The 26905-nt window shown below is 41.7% G+C and overlaps 1 protein-coding gene across 3 annotated transcripts in view; it reads left to right on the forward strand.

Annotated features, from left to right (window-relative positions):
* THRB (thyroid hormone receptor beta) overlaps nt 1–17242 on the forward strand; it is a 462866-nt gene extending 445624 nt beyond the window's left edge. For 2 of the 3 annotated variants that reach the window (XM_029589453.1, XM_029589454.1), the window contains exons 10-11: nt 1174–1301; nt 16789–17242. In XM_029589453.1, the coding sequence (XP_029445313.1) occupies nt 1174–1301; nt 16789–16947 (287 nt within the window). In that variant the 3' untranslated portion in view covers nt 16948–17242. Of the gene's footprint in view, nt 1–1173; nt 1485–16788 lie in introns of those variants that run through there. The other variant, XM_029589455.1, reaches the window with a different exon arrangement.
* Nucleotides 17243–26905: the final 9663 nt, after the last annotated feature.

Below are 26905 nucleotides of genomic sequence, written 5' to 3' on the forward strand. Positions count from 1 at the left end.
CTGGAAGTTGTCAAGGGAGCCCTTAACTTGTTTCTGGGACTACAGAAGGCCTAGGAAGTAAGGACAAAGGGTTGGGCCTTTGGACTGGCATCACAATAGGTGAGGCTGCAAGTTGGAGACTGAATTGGAAGAATTTGGTACTATGTATTTTTGTACCTGAATTTGGCTGTGGATTCTGGTTTCTTTGGTTTTTTGTTATTTTTTTGTACTGTGTGAAAGTGATTTTTTTTTTCTCAATAAATTGCTTTTTATCTGTTTGGAGCACCAGTTACAGTGTGGACTGTGTGCTTTGTTCTTGGAGTTAACCTCTGCCCAGTCTGCCTTGCAGGAGAGCTTGCCCCCAATCCACCCCGGCTGAGCGAATCCAATGCACCCCAGCCGAGGGGGGGGGGGGGGGGTGGGGCCTAGGGTTACACAGATATTCACTTTTGCTGAAATAAACTGAACACCTAAGGCTTGTTAATCCAGGAAGAAGATATCAGCTGGGGTAAAGTCAAGGTTCATTTATTCATATTCATTCAGGAACAATATATCATGACATGCCCTTAAACGGAGGCCAGGGCACAGTCCATTTTCTCTTTTGGAACTACCATTTTGGAATGTAGATGGACACAGCCAATATTTCTAGGCATCTCCTGAGATTTAAAAGGTTTTGTCCGAGGGCCAATAAATATATTTAAAGCCTAAGGTCCATAAATTTAGCAGCTCTGCTGCAACAATTTCTGATATGTCATGGCCAGTGTAACAAATGCAATTCACATCTGGCAATCCAGTTGGTTAATACACATCAGAAGGTTTGGTCTTACTAACCTCAGAAGAAATATACAGTAGAAACCTGTTTTAATTAGTCATGAAAAAGGAAATGCTTTAAGTCTGTAGCAATAAAGGATAGTGTTTCTGTACCTTTGGGGCCTCAGTCTGACTCGAGTCCATGCAGATAGATCTGAACTAAAGGTACAATACTGTATTGCTTTGGCAGGCAAAGGAGATGTTTCAGTTTTAACTTGTCTTTGTTTTCAGCTATGCTTTAGTTAGTGCGAAACCATTAAGCAGTGAATTAGATGACAGATATTGACCGGCAATCAGCTTTAGGAGTTCCGGCGAGAGTATGTGCACGGACCTTTTAAGTTCATTAATAACAGTCCGGCATATCTTTTTCCTTGTTGCCTACAGATCGACCGGGTCTCATCAGTGTAGAGCGAATAGAGAAATGTCAGGAAGGTTTCCTGTTGGCGTTTGAACACTACATCAACTACAGGAAACACAACGTCGCACACTTTTGGCCAAAACTGCTGATGAAGGTGACTGACCTCCGAATGATTGGAGCCTGCCACGCTAGCCGGTTCTTGCACATGAAGGTGGAGTGCCCCACAGAACTCTTCCCCCCTTTATTTTTGGAAGTGTTTGAGGATTAGAAAGATGGCGCATTGTTCTGAGGAGTTCAGCAGCCTAACTGGAGTGTCATTCCATTCCATTGCCTCACTCTTTTTTTTTTTTTTTTCATTTTGCCCAGACACGAATGACAAAAGTCCCTCTAATGCGGGTATGTGACAATAATAGTGTTTTGTTCTTCTGCCCTTGGATGCGAATGCTTTGCAAGTTTAATAGTGTGTGGGGGGGAGGGGGGGAGAATGTGCATTCAGCATTCCCCAGAGATCCTTTTTCATATGCAGGAGGGATTTTTAAATCATGTGCTGATAGCAAAACTCCTTAGGGGAGTATGTCTTGACACTATCCACTGGAATCAGTCAGTTTGCATAGGAGCAGCACAAACAGTATAAACAGGTTGCACAGGTCTCTCTTCTATGAAATTTGGAGCTATACAAAGAAATTATGCACAAGATTAAATCTCCACAGGATACGGTCAAATATTTCTTGAGCTTAACCTGAATATCTTTAGCTTAGAAATTAAATTGGGTCCATGGTATTGCACCAGGAAGTAAACTGGGCATACTAGATGTGTCATGAGGTTCTTGTGTGTCGTCATATTCTATGAGCCTAATATTCAGCTTCATTTAGTGTGTTAAGTTCAGATTTAGCCAGCTGTGTGGTGAAATTTGAATATTCAGTGCCACTTAGCCAGCTTACTTTTTTTCTGGCTTAAATGTTAGCCAGCTAATTGAGGGATGCAATGGGGCATTTTGAGAGGGAGCCACTTGTCTGGCTAACTTGCAGCTAGATTCATCAGAAATTTTTGAATTACTGCACCATGCAGTAACTTCCACTTCACATCAGTATTACTGCATGGTGCGGTAAACTTAGTACACCCTGCGCTAATTCCTATTTTCTCATCCTGCGAGGAAGAGGAGGAGGCCAAAATGCAACGAATTGCCTTATGGCTATTTCCGGCATATAGCACAGCCTAACACCAGGAAAAAAGATGTAGCTATTTCTGGCATTAAAACCATTCGATTAACACCCCTCATTTAACTAAATCATATCCAAACTCCTCCCTGATTCTCCCCCCCCCCCCCCCCATAATGCATTTGGATGAAAGACCCGGTAAGCCAGATAAATGCTGATATTCAGTGTTATCTGGCTTAGTTATCAGGATATGCGTAGATCTGCTATTTACCAGTTGTAATGTTAGCTGGATAAACTTAGCTGGATAACTATAAAGTAGCTGAATGTTTTCAGTGACATTGCCATGCCACTAAATATGTCAGCCAAATTAGCCCTATAAATTTATCTGGCTCATTTGTGCAGCCAGATGGTGGCAAGAACTGAAAAGAATGACTCAAAAGCAAAGTAAAGGTTTCATATGAACTCTCTCATCAATTACAAAAATTAATTTGTATGGCACCTATAAGAAATAAAGTAAAAAATTATTGGTATTCTGTAGAAATTCCAAGATTTCATGTTAATCCTATGTGGGGTTATGGCTAATTTTATAACATTAACACAATTACTGTTAATGAAAGAAATATAGTAACAGAGTTGCAGTACTCAGCACATTAATTATACATTTTCCTTGGACAGTGGTATCTTAAATATGACTGCGCTATCCAAAATATTATGCAGTTTGTTTATTACTTCTGCTAATTTCCATTCCAAAGCAATAACTGAGAGAGACAGAAGGTATTAGTTGATAGAGCTGGAGGCAAAGATGTAATAGTTAAACAAAATATTTATAATTCTCTGAGGACAAGCAGCATGGTAGTTCTCACATATGGGTGACATCATCGGATGGAGCCCCGATGCGGAAAACTTAGTCAAACTTTCTAGAACTTTCACTAGGCATACTGAGCATGCCCAGTATACCCTATCCCACGTGTCCATGCAGGGTTCCTCTTCAGTCACTCTTTTTCTGCAGAGCTGTAAACATTGTGGTGTGAGTGAGATCACTTTGACTGTTTTTTTTAGCCTTGTGGAAAACTTCATTTTTCTCGCATAGGCCTACCTTTTGTTTCCTCAGACCGCACGCCACTTTTCTCCCCGCTCCATCCACTGATTGCTGGCACTGTACCGGCACTCCACGAGCTGTGCCGCATCAGTGAGTAACTTGTCACCCACCAACCTACACCAAATCAGTGCAGAAAACAGTTGCGCCACTAGCCCATGAAAGTGAAAATTGTAGAATGTTCAGAAGCTCAAGGCAACAACCTTGGGAGGAGATCAAAAAAGAACTCTGTTAGGCTTACTTGCCTTTTTTACTCATCCTCCCACCAGTCACATCTTGCCAATTTCAATCCCACCCCTGGCCCTTCCCCTTTTCTAGCCTGCCCATCTTCTCCCACTCCTCCACCCTCCTTTATCTCGCAGCGTCCCAACCACAGGCCTTTTCCGCCCATGGTTTGCTTTGCTTCCTGATAGTTCAGTCACAGGGTCTTTAGTAGCTTGGTATTTATTTCTGTTTGGGTACTTGACAGATACTTGTATCTTGGATTGGCCATTGTTGGAAACAGGATGCTGAGCTTGATGGACCCTTGGTCTGACCCTTGGTCTTATGTTCAAGGGAGCATTCAACCCATCTTCAGAGGTACTACTTTATAACAGATATGTGCACCAAGCATTTCATATAGCAAATCTGAGAAAAGTACACTTTATAGATTAAATACACCAATTTCTTCTTGTGTACTGATCAATAGCATTTTAACTCCTGTCATATAGTTCTCTGTTCTGGATAATTCTTCAAAATCACAAGGAATCGGAGCAAGGTACTGCACTCCAAATATATCAATGTCAAACACCAAAGGAATGCAAATAATTTAAAGGTTCAAACTTTGAATTCATGCAAAAGAATTATTTTGTTTTATTTTCAATACGGCAACTCCATTGCTCAATTGCCAAACTGAAATAGTTCTTTTTTAGGGTCAAAAAGAACAAAAGTGGATTTTTAAATTAGATTGTCTGCATCCTAAGGGTTTAAATAATGAAATCGAGTGGCAATATTCATATAACCAGTTATACTATGTTCGGTTTCATCACTGTATTCTTTATCTGTTCTCTGATTGGTCAGCTTTCCTCTGCTTTGATTGGTGTAAAAATCTCACGCCAAAACAATCTGCTTTAAACGCCGAGTTCTGTCAATCCCTCCCGCTCTCCTTGCCTTGTCAGCTGTATGAATCCCACTCTGCATTTAAAGGTATGCTTTATCGGCGTAAACATTGACATTATGTACCCTCACTTGGTCTAGTTTCTACAAAAGTGTAATTTGTTTTTTTATATTCTAGTTTCTTAAATTTATTCTGTCCCTCCCGACGCAGCCTTCGGGCGAAACACGGGGTCCATGTCTGGGGGACCTTAAAAAAGAACTATTTCAGTTTGGCATTTGAGAAATGGAGTTGCCGTATTGAAAATAAAACAAAATAATTCTTTTGCATGAATTCAAAGTTTGGACCTTTAAATTCTTTGCATTCCTTTGGCGTTTGACACTGGATAATTCCTCAGCCAGAGGTAAAGTCAATAAACACACCCACTAACCTACAATTCATGTTTCGTTCAGCAGACTCCCCCAAGGGAGCATAGATTTATTATGGCTTTTTGATTTCTCCAGTGGTCTGGTATGTGTTTGAACACAGCACATAACTCCAGAATGCTTACTGTAGTATACAGTGTGCAATCCTGTGCAGGAGACTTTTGTTGCAGTGTATTTCCAGGCATATTTCACCAGCTGATACTTTTCAGGTTGAGAATCCTCTACAGAAACCTGTTAAGGATATGAGGCCTACAGCATATAAAAAGGGGCAAGAGCTCCAAATGCACCTGGAATGACTTATGCCTCTTCAAGAAGCTGCAACTACCAGCGGTCTTCCTTCTTATATTAAAAACATAAGGTAGAACTTATATGTTCTTGCATTGGAACAAATATGGAATACCCTGAGAGGTACAAAATTGACCTCTCAAGACTAACATGTCTATATCACTTGCCTATCTGCAGGAGAATTTTAGAGCTGGGATGTGAGATCACAGGGCCATGCAGTCCAATTCTGAATCAGCCACAAGCACTTGTTTATATAGAAACAAAAATGTGGTGGCCTATCTAGTCTGACCATCGCACCAACTACTCAACTCTACAATCCCTACCACTCACACAAAGATCTGTTGTGCTTGTCCCATGCTTACTTGAATTCAGATACTGTCCTTGTCTCCATCAGTTCCACTGAATGGCAGTTCCATGCATCTATCACCCTCTCTGTAAAGAAATACTTCCTTAGTTTAGTCCTATCCTCTTGCACCCTCATGCCATGACCCCTCATTCCAGAGTCGTCTTTCCATTGAAAAAGACCGCCTCCTGTGCATTGATACCTTAAATGTCTCTATCATCTCTCCCATCCCACCTTCATTCTAGGATATACATGTTTAGATCTTTGAGTCTGTCCCCATATGCTTATAATGAAGATCACTGACCATTTTAGTAGCCACCTTCTGGAACAACTCCATCCAGTTTGTATCCCTTTGAATTTGCAGTCTTGAGAATTATTTGCTTAAGGGAACGTAAGTGTATCTGTGTCTGCTTTAAAAGCAGCAGTCATGCAAAATCATATGTTTAAATGGTACATTTTCTGTGAGGAGGGTACAAAATCCCTATGGTACATTTTTTCCTTTTCCGATTTTTGCTCTCCATCTTTTGTGCCTTCCCCTCAATTGACATATAGTAACTGTATGAACCCTTACCGACCAGAGGACTGGATGGGGCACCTTCCTCCAAGGGGCATCCTCGTCCCATTAATTTGCCTGCAGAGGCCAGCATAGTACTGGCAACTATCTTCCCTTTCTCTTCGGGCCTCAGTCCACCCTACTTCTCTGGTGTACCCAGGCCTGATTCGTCTCAGTGGAGCCAAATTTGGATCTCCTGTATATTTCAGCACTAGTCTGAGCCAAGGAGCCAGCCTCCCTGCAGTATTACTATAGTACCTATTTTGTTCCCAGTGCCTTTTTAAAATCAATTCTTAATGGTTCTCTCATCATGCACAACATCAGACTCACAGAAAAGCTTGAGTTTAGCTTTTCCTTATACTTGGTTTTGCTGTAAGACAGCAAAATGGACTTTTCACTTGTGTTCCAAAGTCAGAAAAGTGTTCTGCAAATGAGACATGTATCACTTACTGTATTTTTAAATGTAACCCGCAATTCAGAGTAAGGGCTGAATCATGCTTTTGGACCATAAAAATCCTGCGATTGAGTCCCAATATTACTTTCACCAGTCCTTTTACGCCGGGGTGTGGGTTCTTGAATCTTTGGGAGAAGGATATCCTTCAAGGCCCAGGGCATGGGTGAAATCTTTTCCTTGTGTGTTACTAGGGCTATTTGGGACAAGTCACTGACAGAACAGGCTTGACTCACTAGTTGGGTGTAATTTGGTGCAAAATAATTAAGGTGCATAAACAAGATGATGACCAGTTACATCCAGGTTTAATAGTCATATTGGAGTACAGATTTAAGGTTTCTCAATTTTTGTGGAAGTATCCCTCAATGCTGGATCTTGAGAATTGCTTACTCTTCATGGAGTGGAATGATGCCCCAAGTTGGCTAGAGGTGTCCTGGGTGTGGATGGATCCCCTTCACCACTGTACCTGAGGTCCAAGAGTACTCCCAATCTCCAAAACCTGGCAGTATCCTAAATCCCCAGTAAGAAAGAGGCTCCTTTGGGGGTCTCCAGATGTATTTCTCCATTCTGCAATTCGCCTCTCCAAACTCTCTTTAGTAGGTGACCTCCATAGAGGAAAGGTCTTATCTGGAAGGCAGTTGGTAAGATAGGGTAAGAAAGGGTGGCAGACAAGAGACTTCCTTCCCTAAACTCAAGTAGTCAAAAAGCAGCAAAAACGTTTTTCTTCACCTTGAGGTCACTGCAGCCCTCTGTTGATCTGGACAAAGTGGTATGCAGGACTTTCCTGGTCCTCCTAGGCAAGGGAAACAGCCTCCCAGAAAGGCAAAGGTCTTTACAGGAAAAATAATCAAAAACTCTGAAAATAAAAGGCAAAAACTTTCTCTCTCTCTCTCTCTCTCTCTCTCAATTCTCCCTTCTAGCCTCATGAAGGAACTGGCTGGGTAATGCCTCTCCCATCCTGTTCCAGACTCGAGCCTAAACTGGGAGAGAGCACCAAGACATATCTAAACCTCAGAACTAAAATTCCAGATTGCCACACTGCAACCTAGACTCCTCCTTCCTTATGGTACAGGACCTCAGCATTACCAGCAGCCTCCGGGAAAGTGCTGTTACAAATGGCATGTCCCTTCTCCTAAACTGCCTACCCCAAGGTGTAACTAGTGCCATCTAGTAGAGACCCAAAGGCTCTCTACATAAAATTAGGATGGCATGATGCTTTTAGTTTTTCAGAGGGAATATATATAACACAGTGATTTTAGGGTGACTTTACTCTCTGTTCTTTTAATTAGTACGAACAATCTCTAGTAACATAGTAGATGGTGCCAGAAAAAGACCAAGTACCATATCCAGTTATTCCTGTTCACACTGCTAAGGACATTTTAAATGCTTTTAAACATACTTAAATACTATTTTTATAGAAAGGATGAAAAGCCAGTTCATAAATCCTTTGCACACTGTACCTCATGTGGTTGTGTCGTATAGGTAGGTTCATTCCAGTCATTACTGGCAAAAACATCCATACTTTTTTCCTTATTTTTCCTTATTTTTTATTTTATGTATTCTTGTGAATTAATGTTTCAGAAATAAGTGCAGGGTGTCTAGCTTTTTTTTTTCTTTTTTGGTGTACATAATATTGGGAAGCTGTAGGTTTATATATATATCTTTATACTATATAATATAGTATATAATATAGTATAAAGGCTTCTAATCATAAAGTATGACTGCTTGTATGATATCACTCCTAATCCAAGAACTTTTTTTTTTTGCCTTCCTCCTTTGTACTCAAATCTCTTGGGTAAAGGACCATACGTGATCTCCTATTTAGTTTTGCATCCAGCAACCCTCCCTTCCCATGTCTAACCACAAGCTTTACAATAATCTAAATAGTCACCAATACTACTTTGGCTGTTGCCCAGATATTCAGCCCTGTGACCCTGTGGTCCTTCCAAATGGCACCTCTCCAGCCAAAGCCTGCTGCACCAACCCAGCCAATCTTTAGGGGGGGGGGGTTGCATCTTTATTTACATGATTACACATTTAGCTAATTGATATTAATCATCATAATTACCTATGCCATGTTACATTTCTATATATAGCAGTTGAGACACCACTCTTATAGTTTGTTGTTGTTGATTCTATACAGTTTAAGTCTAGTTTATTCCTACTAGATCTACTAACCCTGCAAGTCAGACCTGGCTTAATCTTCTTAGTTTTTGGGTACTTGCCAGGTTCTTATGGCCTGGATTGGCCACTGTTGGAAACAGGATGCTGGGCTTGATGGACCCTTGGTCTGACCCAGTATGGCATGTTCTTATGTTCCACCAACCTGCCAAAAAACCCGGCTGACCCCCTAATTCATAAGCTGCTGCTACCAATACCCCTAACAGATTCAGGCAAATTTATTAAACCCAAAAAAATTATTACTGTTTATCTTAGTTTATGGGTTCAATTTCTAAATCAATTTCTAGACTAATGACAAAATAGCTGCCTTTGAAGTTTTTGTTCTCACAGAAAATTTCCTTTGAGAATGACACTAAAGTCCTGTTTTCCCTTTCAGCATTAATAATGTAGGAAATGCAAGCATTAACTGAGATGAAAAGTACCATAGACACATTGACTTCTTGACATAGTATTAAGAAAGTTCCCCCAATGGCTAGGATGAAGCTATGCTGCTATGCCACAACCTCCAACTAATCTTCTCAGTTAACTTGTAGGTATGGGCAGATATTTCATTGGCAGCTTTTAGGATGAATTTATTAGGAAACTGTTCATGTTTGTGTTCTTCCAAGCTTGTCTGTAGATGATTTACGTGTCCCCTTGTGGCCCACTTAAATCTTGAGAGGATAGTACGGCAAAGCTAAATTTAGCCATTCTATCCCCCAACCCAAATAATTAACAAAAGCCATATTATTCAATTATAGAAGATCTTGATAATCCTTATGAAAACATTTAACAGCTCGTGGTAGGGTTTCGGTTATTTTTGACATAAAAGAAAAAGCCTTGCCACTACACAAGGTTTGCTTTAGAGGCCCTGGCCTTTATTTTACATATCCAACGTGAATTCTACATAGGGCACTGAATGCTCAGTCAATCCAACCATGTGAAAGGCTAAATAATATTACTGACACTATTATGCTTGATAACTTTTAATGTGAGAAACATTACAGACTTACATAGGGATTTACCAGGTGATATACATTCTTTCACTTCTAATACTGCATGTTGATGACTTGACCAAGACTGTTTGCATATGATTTGCCTATGCAGGGAGTCCAGGGGTAGGCCACTCTGATCCTGGCGTGCCATAAACAGGTCTGGTTTTCTGGATATCCACAATGAACATATATGAGATATATTTGCATGCCCTGCCTTCATTTTATGCAGATCTATCTCATGCATATTCATTGTGGATATTTTGAAAACCAGACCTGCTAATGGCATTCCAGGACCAGAATTGCCTACCCTATTTTATGCAATATTGCTCCACAGAATTCTCAGGCTTGCAGCTACATTTGCTGCTGGGTAAACTATCTTGCTCCTTTATTTGCCCAGCTCTCCTTAGAGAGCACTCAAAAAAAGGCAATTTAAAAAAATATTTGTAACTCTTCCATGCTAGCTCCCCAGTTTGGGTTGTTTATAATTTGCGGAAAGGAGAATGAGGTGGAGACCTCAGTCACTTCAGTGGTATCCTAGGTAGATTCCCCCATGAGCCTCAGCAATAGCAACCAATTTCTTTTTTTGGGGGGTGGGAAGGAGGTAAAAATTATCCTTTCAAGGAACTCCCTGTATGTTTTCTCTTTGCTTTTCAAGGCAAAGAGGAGCCAGTTCCAGAGACAGAAATGCATTTCATGCTCAGCGCAAACAAAATTACACTTGTCATATTTAGAATATGATACAATCTCCATTGATTTTTTTTTTTCCCCAGAAATTAGTTTTATACTGACCCATTGAAGGGAGTGTACCTCAAAGGCCGGTCACAAATGAGTCAGGTTACTTGAAGAAAAATATATCATCTGCACTGCAGCTTGTTTGCTGCATTGTCTTTCTGTCCATTGAAGTGATCTAACATGACAGCTACATTATTTTCAAGGCTAACCCCTAGATTCATCATTCTGCTATATTTATATTTATAGCAGAATGATGTTTTGCGGAAAAAAAAAAAAGGAGGCAGGGGGCGATGGTGGGCAGCCAGCTGCACCGCACACTACAGCCCCCATGGCTCCACGGCAAAAGGTGCAGTTATTTCCCGCGGTGCTGCCGGCGATAGTGTAAAAACCATTATCACCCGCAGCGCTGCCGGGAGATAACTCTGCCCAAACCCCACCCACACTCCTCCCCTTCCCCTAATTTTAATAATACCGGCACATCGCACAATAAAGAATGACCCTGTAAGTTTGAAGCGTATTGCCTTCAACCAAATCAGATTACATATATTTGAAATACAAAATGGGTCTGCTTCAATCTCATTTTCAGGAAACTTAATCACAGTGCTAAGTGAGGAGGAAAGACAAATTTTTGTTGCCACCACTGGAGGTCTCCTGAGACATGTATATAATATTTGTGACATAGGATTATTTGTCTCGGTCGCAGCCTTTGATTATAACAAACCCAAAGTTATGTTTATCCTAAAACCTTGCATGGCATTTATTGTACAAGTTAAGTTCTCCTAAGCAAGACAAACAAACCTGTTGGCTTCCAGCTCATTCGTTATGCAGAAGCACCTACTGTGCATTAGTGATCTATATCCAACCAGGTTACAGGCATGATATCCTCTTAGGGACTGATTATTTACTGCCCAAGCAAGCCTACAATCTCCCTAGCAATGAGAAATGTAAAATCTAGATCATGGGTGGAAAGAGCTGCTGATCACTGCCTGCATGTCAATGTTAGCAATGCATTATTCCCGCTGCATGAATCTTGTTGAAATTATGCAATCATTTTTTCTGATTTTGAAATTTTGCCATTGTTTGTAAAGGCTAAATCTTTTTAATCAAACCTAAAAAAAAAATTAAAATACAAATATATGAGAGGATAAAACCTCTCCAAAAGGGGGACAGGATGCAAGTGTTTTTGTGCAGATAAGTGCATTAGGTGATCAGCATTTCATAACACTGTTGTTATAATGCAGAAATAGTAAGATATCACTTCATTTGATACTGCTATGGTATAAACATACTAAAATTTTATAGAGAGAAATTTTATAATATAATTTGTGTGATATAGATATTTATTTTAAGCATAAAGATCCAAGTTAATGCAAGTGTATTTTTTACAACTAAAAAAAAACTGTTGCTTTAAATAGTTACAAAATAAAAATTAAAAAAAAAAGGTTTGGCCTTACCAGAAAGGTTTTACTGTGTTATATATATGTTTGCAAATGCAAAGTGTGTGCATTTCTTCTGTTCACTTGTACTTATGGGCAGAATTCTCCCTTCTAAGCAATATTGTGATAAGGTGTTCATTTCTACTGCAAAACTGACTCACTTTAAAAGCAAACACCTTTTATGCACCAGACAATCAAACAAATATGAGTCACAGCTGCAGCCAGACTTTCAGAGAATAGACCTAGTTGTAGTGAAGTATAAACTAGTTCAGCCCAAAAGCAAAATAATCAGATTTCTGTCTGATCTGATTCTGAAAAAATCCATTGGAGCAGTAGTGGTAGGAGCAGTAAAGCTGAATAGTTGGTGTGGATGGTCTTTTTCTGCTCTCATGTTTCTATGTTTTGTACTCAGATTTTATGGAGATCCAGTGTGGATTTTGTATTGAGCTGAGATATATATATATATATATATATATATATATATATATATCGTATGTATGTTTTCTAAATAATATGATATATGTAGGTTTTGCATATTTGTCAGATTAGTTTAGGTATCTGTTTCCACAAAGTTTGAACTTCTACCTAGCAGCTGAGTTAGCTAAATACCAGCAGAATTCAGGATGCACTTACATAAGAATATATGAGCTGATGTACTACGGAGTGTTACCATAAGCATTAATGAGCATGTTTAGCACATGTAGCAATGAACAATGGTTATAGAGATGCAAACGAGGCAGACATTACTCCGGATGATAATGTTTATGCCTACAGGTGGACTGTAATGCAAAAACGTAACTGAATCTCCCCAAGGCGTAGTTAAGATTTTTGCATTTATGCATCTGTGATGCATTTTGCACATTTTAATGTGCGTACCTTTTCACTGCACTAATTGGTGATGAGTTATTTTGAACACTTTTGCATCTCATTATCTCAGTAGCATAGATTTTGTGTTAACATTACTGCAAGCTGGTTTGAGCATCATAACCATCTCTGATTGATAATGCAGACATTTGACATGCATTAATGCTTGTGAAAGTGTTAACGCGCTTTAGTACACTGCTCCAAAAGCATCTGCAACATGTCCACTTAAACAAAATTTAGGCCAGTTAAAATGCAGAGCTACAGGTGCACAGCACTGTTTATACTCTGGAAGAAAAACGTAAAACATGCTAGGATGACTTTTTCTTGTTAAAAGTTCTGGCTTCCGCTGAATCCTGTAATGCTGTAAGTGGAATATAACCCTGTGGCTGCATAGACTCCTTTGAATGGTTGTTTTGTTATGATGATCTAACACATGCAATGCTGAAAAGAAATGTCTGCTCCTGGTACACATAATAGAGATGGACTGTTGACCAAAATCAGTACCAGTGCATAAGTTTGTTATGTCTGTATTGCTGAGCACAATGTACAAATTAAAAAGATGTTTTATTTAACTATGTGCAATGCTGATAAGTGGATGATAGCAGGGCAGAAGACAATTGCCATTCTGTAATTTCGCTCTTTTCAAAGATTTTCAGTTGTACATTTTTACCTCCCTCAAAGCACAGAGAACACCAAAAATGAATATTTTGTAATGTTTTCTAAAATGTAAAAATGAAAAAAATAAGGAAAATGAAGTTTCTGCAGTTTCCCTAACCTGGGATAAATGCAGGTGTTACATGGTATATGGTGCAGGACTTCAAACCTTAAGTTGTGATTCTGGGTTGGTTTGTTGTTTTTTTTTTTTGCAAACAGTGTTAAGTGGTATATTTAAAGATGGTAATATTTTTTCATCTGAAAAAAAGATTAAAAAAAAAAAGCAAGAAATCTGTTATTATAAATGTTTTAAATTATCTTGGAAGAATATGTATATTTGTTATAAAATGCAAAGATTTTGCACAGCTTTTGTATGCAGATATGGCATAAAGTGTAATTATAATGGTGGTGGGCTCACTTGTAGTTTGACATTTTTTTTTCTTTTTGTCATCTTCTTCCTCAGTCTCGGAGGTTTTCAGCTCAGGCAGTTGTGGTATTTGTTCAGCAAAAGAAGGGGAATATGGCAGTCTTCCACCAAGGAATGCATAAACTTGTGAGGCAGAATAAAAACCTTAAGAAGTGAAGTAGCTGAGCCATGTTGCTGTGCAGTTGCGCTCTCTCTGGAAACCTGATCAGCATCCACCTCAGAGGGGCCACGACTGCCTGAGCTCCTTATTACAGTTCACAGTCATTATTATCAGAGGCTCCTAGCATTTTCCATATTTAGAGACCTAGAGACTCCATATGTCCATTCCAAGTCTCTCATCATTTTGCAAGATAGTACAATATTGTGCCCAATTTTCAAGCAAAAAGAGCATTCTAAGCCAATTGCATACATCATTGGGGTTTTGGTTTTTTTAGAGCTTTACAGATGTTTATTCCAGACTGGAGTTGACCTAGACCTTGACTGTAAGCCATTACCTCTAGCAACTCACAGAGCGAGAAGATGGCCGAATTTACAAGCGTCTGTTCTGGAGTCTAAGAGGAAAGTAGGAGGAAGATAGAGTGCCCATCCCACTGTAGTCCTTCTGTTGCTTTATGTCATTTCCACCCTTAGTTAAAGACAGCTTTTTAATTGATATTTACCCTACATTGACTTATTTCCGGCAAAACTGAACTTCTGACAGAAATGCTTGTTATGGCAAAAAATAAAAGAAAGAACTCAAGCACAGCAATCTGTGGGCCTGCCCTCACACTATGGGCCATTTACAATTGGCTCAGTTAACCATTTCAGTGGAACTGCTTTGGTCTTCTGTGAACACTGTCCTCAGACCCTCTCGCCTGCATGCCAGCCTTGTACAGGCAAGCACCTCAGGTCCTCCTCTGTCTAGGACCCACCACTGCCTCTGCCTTGGGCCTGCCACTGCCTTGTCTACTCCTACGTTGTAGATTGTAGCCTTCAGATTCTTCTGGCAGGGACACGGAGGAGAGGCAGTTCCTGTTTACAGATTCTTATGACTTGTTTAAGCAGTTTTATTAAAAATATATATTCTTTCACTCTGCCCTGTTTTATTTTCCTCTTTCTGACTCTAGTAGATATTATTTATTTATTATATACTTATTACAAGTCCAGATAAGCTATTCTCTGACCTAACCCAAGTCCCAAGCTAGTCAAATAGGTCAGTTACGGTATAAAGAAAGATCACTTGGGAAGCAGTAATGCACATTACAACCAAAGCTTTCTTTAACCAATAGCACCTCTCTTGTTTTTCTGGCTAGGCACAGGATCTCATGCTCTTTCAAGCCAGTGCACTGATTCTGCACGCACTAAAAATGGAAACGCATACGGAGGTCTATCAGAACTCCAAATGACAAGATAAAATAATATTTTGTTTTATTTTAATATTGATTTATGTTATTAGCACCTTCAAATGATACAGATTTGTTCTGAAAATAAGATGAAGTGCGTAGCCGTGACACTAGTGAGATTATCATCCCCTATGTTTCAAAAAAGAGCAATGAGTACTTTAAGGAACCTGTCGATTGACTAATAGGCTATTAATAGAAAAGCATCATTAAATAAGTGTTATAACTATAACGTAGATACAAGAATGATAGGAAATTGAGATATGAATGCCCCAGCAGCTATAACTTACCAACCTTTTACACTATTATAACCCAACTGACGTTATCCTACAATTAAGTGAAAGACTTGTAATTTTTTTTAAAAATATTTAAAACTATAGGGGTAGATTTTCAGATGTACGTGCAGGCGCGCCCATGTTATAAAATCGGGGGGTTGGTGCACGCAAGGGGCACCTTGCGCGTGCCAAGCCGCACTGCCTTCCCCCGTCCCCTACCCCCCACCCCACCTTCCCATCCCTTACCTCCCCCGCCCTTTCCCCCTACCTTTTTCTTTGATTTTCTTTTATTTCCAAACTTACTTCAGCCCTGGGGCTGAAGTAAGTTGCGCGTGCCTGCCAACTGCCAGCGCGCGATCCCCGGCACCGCGGCAAATGGCCGCGGTGCTGGAGGCCTCTGGCCCCGCCTCTCCCTGCCCCCTCCCCGCCCCTTTTTGCAAGACCTGGGACTTCCACGTGTCCTGGGGCTTTACGTGTGTCGCCGTGCCTTTTGAAAATAGGCCCGGTGCGCGTATGACTGGTTACGCCCGTAAATCCTCCGAAAATCCGGCCCATAATGCATCAGGGAACTCCAGAATGGAAAATATGAAATAACTTGCTTGCATTCATAGTGTAACATTTTATATATATGTTATGCAGATTTATATATAGATAATATAGAAATTAACCTCCACAGATATTGTACCTTAGTCTCAAATCCTGATTATCCCTGACTTGCTTTCACTGCACTGCATTTTGCCCTATCTTATATGCTTTCCATCAGTTTTTTTGCTCTCTCATATATATTCCTCTGTATCAAGCAGGAAAATGTTTTCTGACACATCACTACACATCTTTCGCCTTTCAGTGCCTTCCAGCAGGGCTTGTATAACCCATTAAAACTCTGGCTTTCAGACGTTAGTAGATTTTCCTTCATCTTGATATCTTTGTCCATAATAATACTGTACCAGCATTAACATTGACAATACGTATGAGGGGAACATAGACTGGAGCATCAGACATCATCAAGGGGCTTTAAATTTGGACTTCACCATTATGACTCTATCATTAGCAACACAGAACGCATTCTCTGCATAATAATCCACAGCATTGTACATTTTTGCTGTAGCACTGTAGTCACTAATTCACATCATCAATGTGGCTTAGGCAAGTCTTGGGCAACTTAATAGCGCCCCGGTTTCCTCCCTCACAACATGAAAAATTTAAACCTGCTTCTTGTGTCGTTTAGTAGAATTTGGCCCTTAACATGGAGAGAGTGGTACTGATCAATGCTTTCCAGCATTTTGCTGAAAACATCTCATTTTCTTTACCCGCAGATTTTTTTTGTGCTGACAATCAGTAGTTCACCTACCAATAACATTGTGGGATGCCATTCGGGAGCCGCCAGGTTTCAGGTAAAGCACTTGAAGCTCTGCTGCGAACTGCAATGTGCTTGCATTGCAGTCTATGGGCAGGCTTATTGTTCCCTGATATAGAGCCTGTGTAGCACAATTCTATTATGTGTTCTCTTTTCATTGTACACATCAAGGAAATACTGATATGTCAAAATTGTTTACCAGTCTATCAAGGACGATAATGACTTCCCGTCCTGTGTGTATTGATAAGCTATGATTTTCTTTTTACATTTGTCTTAGGAAAAACAATGCTAAGTTGCACTATCAGTAAGGATGTTTGGTTTGCACTTAATATTAACCAGGCTGTAAAGATCAGGTTGGAAATGTCTAGTACTAAATATTGTACCTAATAAACTCATTGTCTTACATAACATAGTTTGGTATTTTGTTTGTAATTAAAATATCCTTTGAAAAAAACAATGTTCCTTACTCTTTCTCTATCAACAAATCTGTGTTGTTATTGATCCCAGTAGTGATTAAGGGGCCAATTCAAACACTCACAATTGAAAAATATCTCCAGAGAAAGGATCTCAAACTTGACAGAAAGAATCTAGTTAATCAGTCCAGCCAATGCACTATTTCCAAGGGCAGGCATCCTTTCTATATAGATAACGCTTACCACTTGTGGGATTATAAATCAGATCCTTATAGGCAGGGCTTAATTTGTAGAAAAAAGGAAGTGAAACTCTGGGAGGAAGGGTGAGGGAAGCAGAGCAGGAGCATGACCAGGTGTAACCTGTACAAAGGGGTGGGGCCAAGGCTGGGTGTGAACTCCCTCTCCCACACATGCTCTCTCCCACACATACACTCTTCACCCTCTTATTCTTCCTGCTTGTCACAATGATCTCCATCCTTAGCCCCCACCAATGCTCAGCCCCCTGCTATTCTTTGCTTGATGAGAATCGGTGGGAGAAGGATGGCTGGAGGGCACGGGCATGTATCTTTCTAATAATACAGATATATGATAGCCCTTCTAATTTTAAAACTTTAAAAAAATAAGCAACAATATTTTAAACTCAATATTTTAAACTCAGCCAGTGAAGTTTAAATACATGGGGATATATGATCCCATCTTTGTCCTCCTAAAATCAATTGGACCGCAGAATTCTGCAATGCTTGAAGCAAACAGACTGTAGAAACAGGAAGCCCCTCATACAGGGAGTTACAATAATCAATAACAGTAACAAAAGATTGAACCACTGTTCAAAAATCTTCTTTATCTAGAATAAATCTTAAATGCCTTAGTGGTCGCAGTTTATAAAAACCTGTCTTTAAAATGTAATCAATTTGTGGCCGAAGGGTCAATTGGGTTTATTTGTTTATTTATTTTCTATACCGACATTCATGACACATGTCATGTCACATCGGTTCACATCGAACAAGGGTAAATTAACATTAACTTAATTGTAGCTATGAGGCTACTGAGAGTTAAGAGGTGAGTTACAATGAACGAGGGTTACTGGAACTTGGAGGGTGGAAGAGAGTAAGGAGAGAAGGAACAATAGAGTAGAAGTATATATGAATGAAGTTTGTTATAACAACGATATGTACATATAAAATATATAGAATAAAATACTGAATGAAGCATCACAGATTATAAGGTTAAGGACAGGCTTGTTTGAACAGCCAGGTCTTAAGTTTTTTCTTAAAGGTCAGCAGGCAGTGTTCCTGGCGTAGGGCTGGAGGCATGGCGTTCCATAGAGATGGACCAGCTGCGGAGAAGGCACATTCCCTAGTGGAGGTGAGAAGGGTGGATTTGGAGGCGGGAGCATGTAGGGTTCCTTTGAAGGCCGTTCTAACCGGTCTTTTTTGAAGTATGGAGTCGCAGTGGGATTTTTAGCTCGACAAGAGTGTTGATTGTGGATGGTCTTGTGAATGATAGTGAGTGACTTATGAAGGATTCTGAAGCTTATAGGGAGCCAATGGAGATTCCTGAGGTTGGGCGTGATGTGGTCTCCTCGGCTGGAGTTGGTTAGGATTTTGGAGGCGGCATTCTGGAGCATCTGCAGGGGTTTTGTGGTAGTTGCAGGGAGGCCCAGGAGGAGGGAGTTGCAGTACTCTATTTCAGAGAAAAGGGTAGCGTGGAGGACATTCCAAAAGTAATAGAAGTGGAGGAGGGGTCTAAGTCTTTTAAGAATTTGTAATTTGTAGAAGCATTCTTTAGTTGTGGTGTTAACACATTTTTTTAAGTTCAGTCAATTGTCCAGTATAACGCCGAGGTCTCTCGCTTGGGCAGCTGTGGTAGTTGAGGGGCCAGGGAGGGAAAGGTTATTGTGATCCGGGGAGATGAGGAGGAGTTCAGTCTTGGCTGTGTTGAGGACGAGGCTGAGACTGGTGAGGAGGAGGTTGATGGAGTGAAGGCAGCTGTCCCAGAACTTGAAGGTTTTGAAAAAGGATTCTGTTATGGGAATCAGTATCTGCACGTCATCGGCGTATAAGAAATGAGTTAGATTTAGTTTTGCAAGGAACTGGCAGAGGGGATAGGAGATAGATATTAAAGAGGGTAGGGGAGAGGGAAGAGCCTTGGAGTACTCCAAGTGTTGAACTGATGGGAGGGGATTCTTTGTTGCTTATTCTGACCTTATAATATCTGTTGCTGAGGAAGGATTCAAACCATCTGAGGACTGTTCCTGAGATACCTATGACTGAGAGGCGGTTTAGGAGGATGGAGTGATTCACGGTGTCAAACGCGGAGGAGATGTCAAGCAGTGCCAGTACATAGGATTGTCCTTTGTCTAATCCCATGAGGAGGTTATCCGTGAGGGAAATTAGAAGGGATTCTGTGTTTAGGAATTTATGAAAACCAAACTGAGCGGGGTAGAGAATTTTGTGTTTGTCTAGATAGTCGGAGAGTTGGGTATTAACTATTCTCGCCATGAGTTTGGCAATAAATGGCAGGTTGGAGATGGGACGGAAGTTAGAGGGATCTCCTGGGTCGAGGTTAGGTTTCTTCAGTAGAGGTTTAAGGGTGGAGAGTTTCAGTGCGCCAGGAACTATTCCTTGTGACAGGGAGCAGTTTATAATTTCAGCCAAGAGCTTAGAGATGGTGTTTGGAATGGAGAGCAGTAGTTTTGTCGGGATGGGAGGAGGGTTTCATGTTTTTGAGGATGGATTCAATTTCGAGGGATGAAGTGAGTTCGAAGGAATCGAAGTTGGATCTCGGGGTGATGGTGTAAGGGAGTGGGGACGAGGAATTAGTGGAAATGAGGAGGGCTAAGAGGTTGGAGATTTTTTTCTGAAAGAAGGTTGCGAGTTCGTTGGACTTTGCTTGGGCTTGGTTGTTTGAGATGGCGGGGGGGGGGGAGGATTTAGTAAGTTCTGAGACATATCAGAACAGGGCCTTCGCGTCAAAGTGGAAGTTGTGGATTTTGCGGGCATAGAAATCTCCTTTTGCTCGGAGAATGGTAGTCCTATAGCTATGTAAGGAGGATTTGTATGTAGTCAGTGAGTTGGGGGAGGGGTCATTGCGCCATTTATGTTCTTTGTGTCTAAACTGTTGTTTTAGTTTCTTTAGTTTGGGCAAGAACCATGGTTTTTTGTTCTTAAGGTCGGGGTTTATTACTTTAGCTGTCAGGGGGCATATTTTGTTGGCTACAGAGTTCGTGATGTTGAATCAGGAGGAGAGGGCTGAGTCTGCATTTAAAAAGTCTAGGTTGTGTAGTTCATTGGAGAGGTGAGAACTAAGGTCATCCATGGTGCAGGGTGGTTTTGGGAAGGGGTAGGGTCTGTTTTTCTTTTACCGTGAGGATGGTGGTGATCATTGAATGGTCAGACCAGGGGACTGGGGTATAGGTGGGGAGAGTAGTGTGTGTGAGACAGGAGTTAATGAAGATAAGATCTAAGGTAAGGCCTGCTTTATGGGTAGGGCTGTTAATGATTTGCTTTAATCCCATGGCCTTGAAGGAAGCCAGTATGGCTTCACAGTTCGGGGTTAGCGGAGTCGCGTCGACATGGAAGTTGAAGTCCCCCATGATGATGGCTGGGGAGTCAGTGTTGATATATTTGGCAATGAGTTCTGTGACGGGGGAGGCATCAGTGTCTAGTAGCCCTGGGGGGACGGACGTAGATTAGACAGATTTGTAATTGATTGGATTTGAAGAGGCCGATTTCGAGTTTAGAGGCAGTCTTCGCAATCTGAGGAATTAGTCTCAGATCTTTTTTGGCGGCTAAAAGAAGGCCGCCATCTTTTTTTTTTTGTCTGGGTAATGAGAATAAATTGTAAAGATATAGCAGTAGTTGGTTTCTCAAAGCTATGTCAGTGTGTTTAAGCCAGGTTTCATGTCTAATAAGAAACCTAAATTACGAATTACTGACTTAAAAGGTAAATCTTTTCCCATAAACATAAAAGAATCAACATTCTGTTCCTGCAGGTATTGGGACTCTCTCGAAAAACAAATCAGTTTGGACTTCTCAACATTTAATTTTAAATGATTCTTGCACATCCACCCATTAATGATATTAAGAGATTCAGCAATAAGATCTAAGGTTGTCTGTAAGGAAATTATAACTGGAAAATACAGTTGTATGTTGTCAGCATACATACGGAACATAATTGAATGCTGATCTAATAAAAAACATAATGAAAGCATGTATATAATTATATAGCACTGCCGATAAAATAGATATTTGGTGCAATCCTATTGAAACAATAAATTTCATTGAGGAGAAGTCATTAAACCCAACTTTCTATTCTCGGGAGCTCAGATATGATTGAAACCACTTATAAACATTCCCTCCCACTCCAAGTTCCTTCAATCGCTCAAGCAGGATGTGATGAGGCACTGTCAAAAGCTGATGACACATCAAGAAATACTCCTACTACAGCTCTTCCTTGATCGAACTCTCGAAATAAAAAATTAGTAACCAAAACCAGTAGGATTTCAGTACTATGTTTCTGTCTAAACCCGCATTGTTGTGGGTGAAGAATGTTATTTTCCTTTAAAAAAAAATTAGCAAATTGACAAGAAATTTGATTTTTCCCCAACCTCACAGGTTTGAAATGGGGCGATAACTGGAGGGAGAAACGTTATCTAAATTCCCACGCTTAATAACAGGGTGAACAATAGCCTTTTTCAGACACAGGGGAACATGACCTTCGATTAATGACTGTTGACTGATTACATAAAGAGAGCAAAATTTCAAAGAAATCTTCTCTCAACAAATACACAGGCCAATTCAGTAAAACATGCGGGAGAGCTGGCGCTCTGAGTTGAGCACCCACTCTCCCAATGCATGCCCAGGCACTTCTCTATTCAAATTAGGTGTCACGCTAATGAGGCACTAGCACCTCCTTATTAGCAGTGGCTGTCAGCGGGTCCAACAACCGACGCTTAATTTTACCAGCGTCAGTTTTCGAACCCGCTGACAGCCATGGGTTCGTAAAACGGACACTGGCAAAATTGATAGTCTGTTTTTGAACCCACCAACTGGTGGGCAGATTTTTTTTTTTTGGGGGGGGAGGATTTTTTGGATTTTTTTATTTTTAGTGCCTCCGACTTAATATCGCTATGATAAGTCAGAAGCTGTACAGAAAAGCAGTTTCTGGTGCTTTCTAAGGTTAACGCCTTAGAAAGCTTTTCCATATGCTATTACCCCTTACAGTATAAGGGGTAATAATAGTGCATCTAAAACGCATGGCCAGATATGGGCTAAACGGAGCACTTGGCCTGTCTGTATGGTAAATGAACAGGAGAAGTCATCCGGCTAACTTTACCCAGATAACTTGTTTACCAAATGACCAACTGAATATTGGCCTCTATGTGTGTAGCTCTTTGAACATAGTAATGATGGCAGAAAAAGTCCAAAATGGTCCATCTAGTCTGCCCTGCAAGCTTCCCAAGGTAGTAACTGCCGCTCCATGCAGGTTTAGTTTTTTTTTATTTATTCCCATCCTCTAGCCTTTTAGGGATCCACAGAATTTATCCCATGCCCCTTTGAAATCCTTCACAGTTTTATTCTTCACCACTTCCTCCAGAAGGGCATTCCAGGCATCCACCACCCTCTCAGTGAAGAAATAAATAAGAACTTGTAAGCAGGCAGTCTTGGTGATTGCCACTTCTTAGGTTTGGGTAAGAGCAACATGGAAGGGATTTTTTCATAATGTTGGATCTTGGAAGGGGACCGTCTTTGACTCTTACGAATTCAATTTTTTCCATTAGAAAGTAAAGTGGATTGAAAGATTACGGTATCAAATTGAAGGACCAGCATGTCAGAAGTGGGATTTGTTCCACTGAAGAGATCCACTAATAGGAGGGCGGATCTTTACCAAACCTATCAAACACAACAGGATCATACCAAAATAAGGATAATTCCGGATTAATTACAGCACCCCACACTATTTGTGAGAAATTATGGAGGATCCTTCAGGGTACATCATCTATGGCCACTGGGGTCTTACCAACCAAGAACTGTGTTAGTTGGGGCGGATCAAAAAAAACCATAAGTATTTTGCAAGTATTTAACCACAGCATGCATACTTACTAGGGATGTGAATCGTTTTTTGACGATTTAAAACAATCGTCAGATATATTTTAAATCGTCAAAAATCATTAGAGCCGCGATACAATAGCAATTCCCCCGATTTATCGTCAAAAAATTGTAAATCGGGGGAGGGGGAGGGCGGGAAAACCGGCACACCAAAACAACCCTAAAACCCACCCCAACCCTTTAAAATAAATCCCCCACCCTCCCAAACCCCCCCAAAATGTTTTAAATTACCTGGGGTCCAGTGGGGGGTCCCGGCGCGATCTCCCGGTCTCGGGCCACGGCTGCGTTAATAGAAATGGCGCCGGTGGCCCTTTGCCCTTACCATATGACAGGGCAAAGGTAGCGCCGGCGCCATTTTGGTTCCTGTCACCCTACGTCACGAGTGCAGGAGATCGCTCCCGGACCCCCGCTGGACCCCCAGGGACTTTTGGCCAGCTTGGGGGGGCCTCCTGACCCCCACAAGACTTGCCAAAAGTCCAGCGGGGGTCCGGGAGCGACCTCCTGCACTCGGGCCGTATTGCCAATATTCAAAATGGTGCCGGCGTTACCTTTGCCCTCACTGTGTCATACGACCCGTATGACATAGGGGTCCGGGAGTGTGGGGGATTTGTTTTAAAGGGTCGGGGTGGGTTTTAGGGTTGTTTTGATGTGCCGGTTTTCCCGCCGATTTACGATTTGACGATTTTTTAACAAAAAAAACCATGACGATCAGATTTCCCTCCCCCCCCCCCCCCCCAGCCAAAATCGATCGTTAAGACGATCGATCACACGATTCACATCCCTAATACTTACCAACACCCATAGATAGGAACACATAACACCCATCCTCAAAGATTTACACTGGCTCCCCATTGCTCAACGGATAAAATACAAAACATTGTCCTTTATACATAAAGCCCTACACACCAAAAACATGATCTGGCTCAATAATGCCTTACACTTCTGCATACACTCCAGCCACCCAGAACACAATACGCTGCCACACTACACACGCCTTCTCACAAAGCCACCCTGCTCAACACAACTAGAGAACGTGCCATGTCTATAGCCGGGCCTACAAACTGGAACAATATGCCCCCTGACCTCCGTCAGGAATCATGCCCAAAAAAGTTTAAACAAAAACTTAAAACATAGCTCTTCTTACAAGCTTTCACGTAACACTCTTTCAACCTCATAATAGCTTTAAACACTTCCACTGTACCTCCTCTAGCTTCCCCCTAACCGATATAGCTTCAATCTTTTGCCCAACTTTGTAACATACTCTAGGCCTCCCTCTGTTTCCTGAGTTGACCTTTCCCTGAGACTCCAGAACTCTTCCTTGTTTCTAGGTCTCTCTGCCTTGCCATGACTGTGCTGCCTTCGGGCAGTCTATGTTCCATGTTCTGTGTAGTCCTTGATCTGGTTTGTCCTGTTTTACCCTAGTCCCTTTCTGTTCCAGCATTCCAGTTCCATGCATACCTGCATTCACTCCACTCTTACCTGCACCCAAGATCCAGCCTGTTCCTGCTGTTCCAGTTCACACTTACCCGCACTCAGATCCTGTCTGTTCCAGCATTCAAGTTCCAAGTATACCTGCATCCAGGTCCACGCTTACCTCCACTCTGTTCCTGTACCACCCTTACCAACACTCATTTCCAGTGTTCCAGTTTCACACTTACATGCATCCAGTTCCACACTTACCTCACTCTGTTCTCGTGGTTCCAGTTCCACCCTTACTAGCCCTCAGTTCCAGCATTGCTGAGTCCCAGCTCAGGCTGTGCCTTATTCCAGTGATCCAGCCTCACCAGACCATCCACACTCAGTTCCAGTCCTGTGCTACTCCCCTTCTCCTGCTGCCCTTCATTCACAAGAGTCTGATAGGGAACGTAGAGCCCATCTCTCCACGGAGGTCAAATTTATAAATTGTTTTATGTGGATGGCATTCCAAATGTTGGAGATCATGCAACACTTAAGACGTTAACTTTTAAACCAGCGAGCTGGCGCACATACATCGGCATGCACTCAGGGACGCAGCCATTTTATAACTTGTACGCATATATGCGAGCATGTTATAAAATAGCTTGGCTGCATGCACATGTGTGGCCAATTTTAGGTGGGCACAAAATACCACTTCTACTGCGTTAAGCGAGAGGATTTTTAAAGGGGTACGTGCCAACACCATCCCCAGTTTTATTAGTTTATTTCTTTGCCTTTGTCACAAATTCAGAATCTCATTTTATTTGCTTCACCCTTTCAGCTGAAGTCAAGCATAAACCCTTGCTGGAAAAGAAAAACTGGTGGACCATAGTCTTTCTATAAGAGACTGAAACCAGACCAGCTTTCTGTTTAGTACCAAGTAAACCATTTGGAGAAGCTCCCCAGGAGAGAGAGACCTTACACAGTCTGCAGTGCTCATTTACTTGTTTTTTCATCTAGCCAGCTCCATCATCAAGAGGGACGACTTCATTTTCTTGATTGTGACATTGGGGCACATCTGTTCCCTGCCCCCCCCCCCCCCCTTTTTTTTTTTTTTTGAGTACTCAGGGGTAAAGACAACTTTTGAAAGCTGTATACTGCTTTTCTCCCCCACCTTTCTCTATTAGCATTCCCTATATTATTTTACTATCCAGGTGAGTATGTTAGTTGCCCTGGCTAACAGGCCATACCCAGTGTATTTTTGCATCGCTTGATATAAAATAAGAAAACTGTTACGGATTCAGCCTGTGGCAGGAGCCACAGGCCGCCTCTCCACCTCCCTTCCCCCACGGCTGGAGCCACGCTGAGGTTTCCTGCAGCAGCAGGAGCCTGCCATCGTGCCGGCACAGCAGGAGCCACGCCGGGGATCTTCCTTGTGGCTGGATCCACTCTCAGTCTTTCCTGTGCAGCAGGAAGCCGCCTCCCACGTTGGGGCCTGCACAGCCCAGCTCCAGCTCCTCTTAGAAGTCAGCATCTGCAGGGCCGCTGTCCAGGGTCCTGCAGACTTCCTCTTCCTGCCTTTCCTAAGGCGCAGGGCAGCCTCTCTCTGCCCTTTTTGTAGGGCCAGTGAGGGAGTGGGCCCTGGATGATGTCATCTCCTGGATCCGCCTCTTCAGCCTACAAAAGGCTCCTCAGTTCATTCCTTCCTCACCTTCGCAAGAAGCATCGTCCTTTCTGGAGTTGGTCTCCTGAGGATCTCAGCTTCCAGCTCCTGCCTGGCATCCTTGTCCTGGGATCCCATTCCTTGTTTCTGACTATTCAGATGTTTTTTGTTCCTTGGTCTCTCGTCTTTGTCCTTATTCCAGATGTTTTCCTGATGTCGTCTGTATCCTGATGTTCTTGACTTCAAGTTGTTCCAGATGTTATCCTGATGTTCCTGTCTTCAAGTTGTTCCAGATGTTATCCTGATGTTCCATTCCTGTCCTGAGGTTCCGTCTTCCCATCCTTCATGGTCCACGACCAGTCCGGCTGGGCTAGTAGGGCGCGTAGTGGCCCAGTGGTCCGTGACCACCCCGGCTGGGGTGTGTAGGGCGCTGGTGGGATTCCTCCATCTTCAGAGCCAAGGGTACCCATGTCCCTGTCTCGGATTAGCGTCCTC

This window comes from Rhinatrema bivittatum, chromosome 2 (genome assembly GCF_901001135.1).
Source record: "Rhinatrema bivittatum chromosome 2, aRhiBiv1.1, whole genome shotgun sequence".
Lineage (NCBI taxonomy): Eukaryota > Metazoa > Chordata > Amphibia > Gymnophiona > Rhinatrematidae > Rhinatrema > Rhinatrema bivittatum.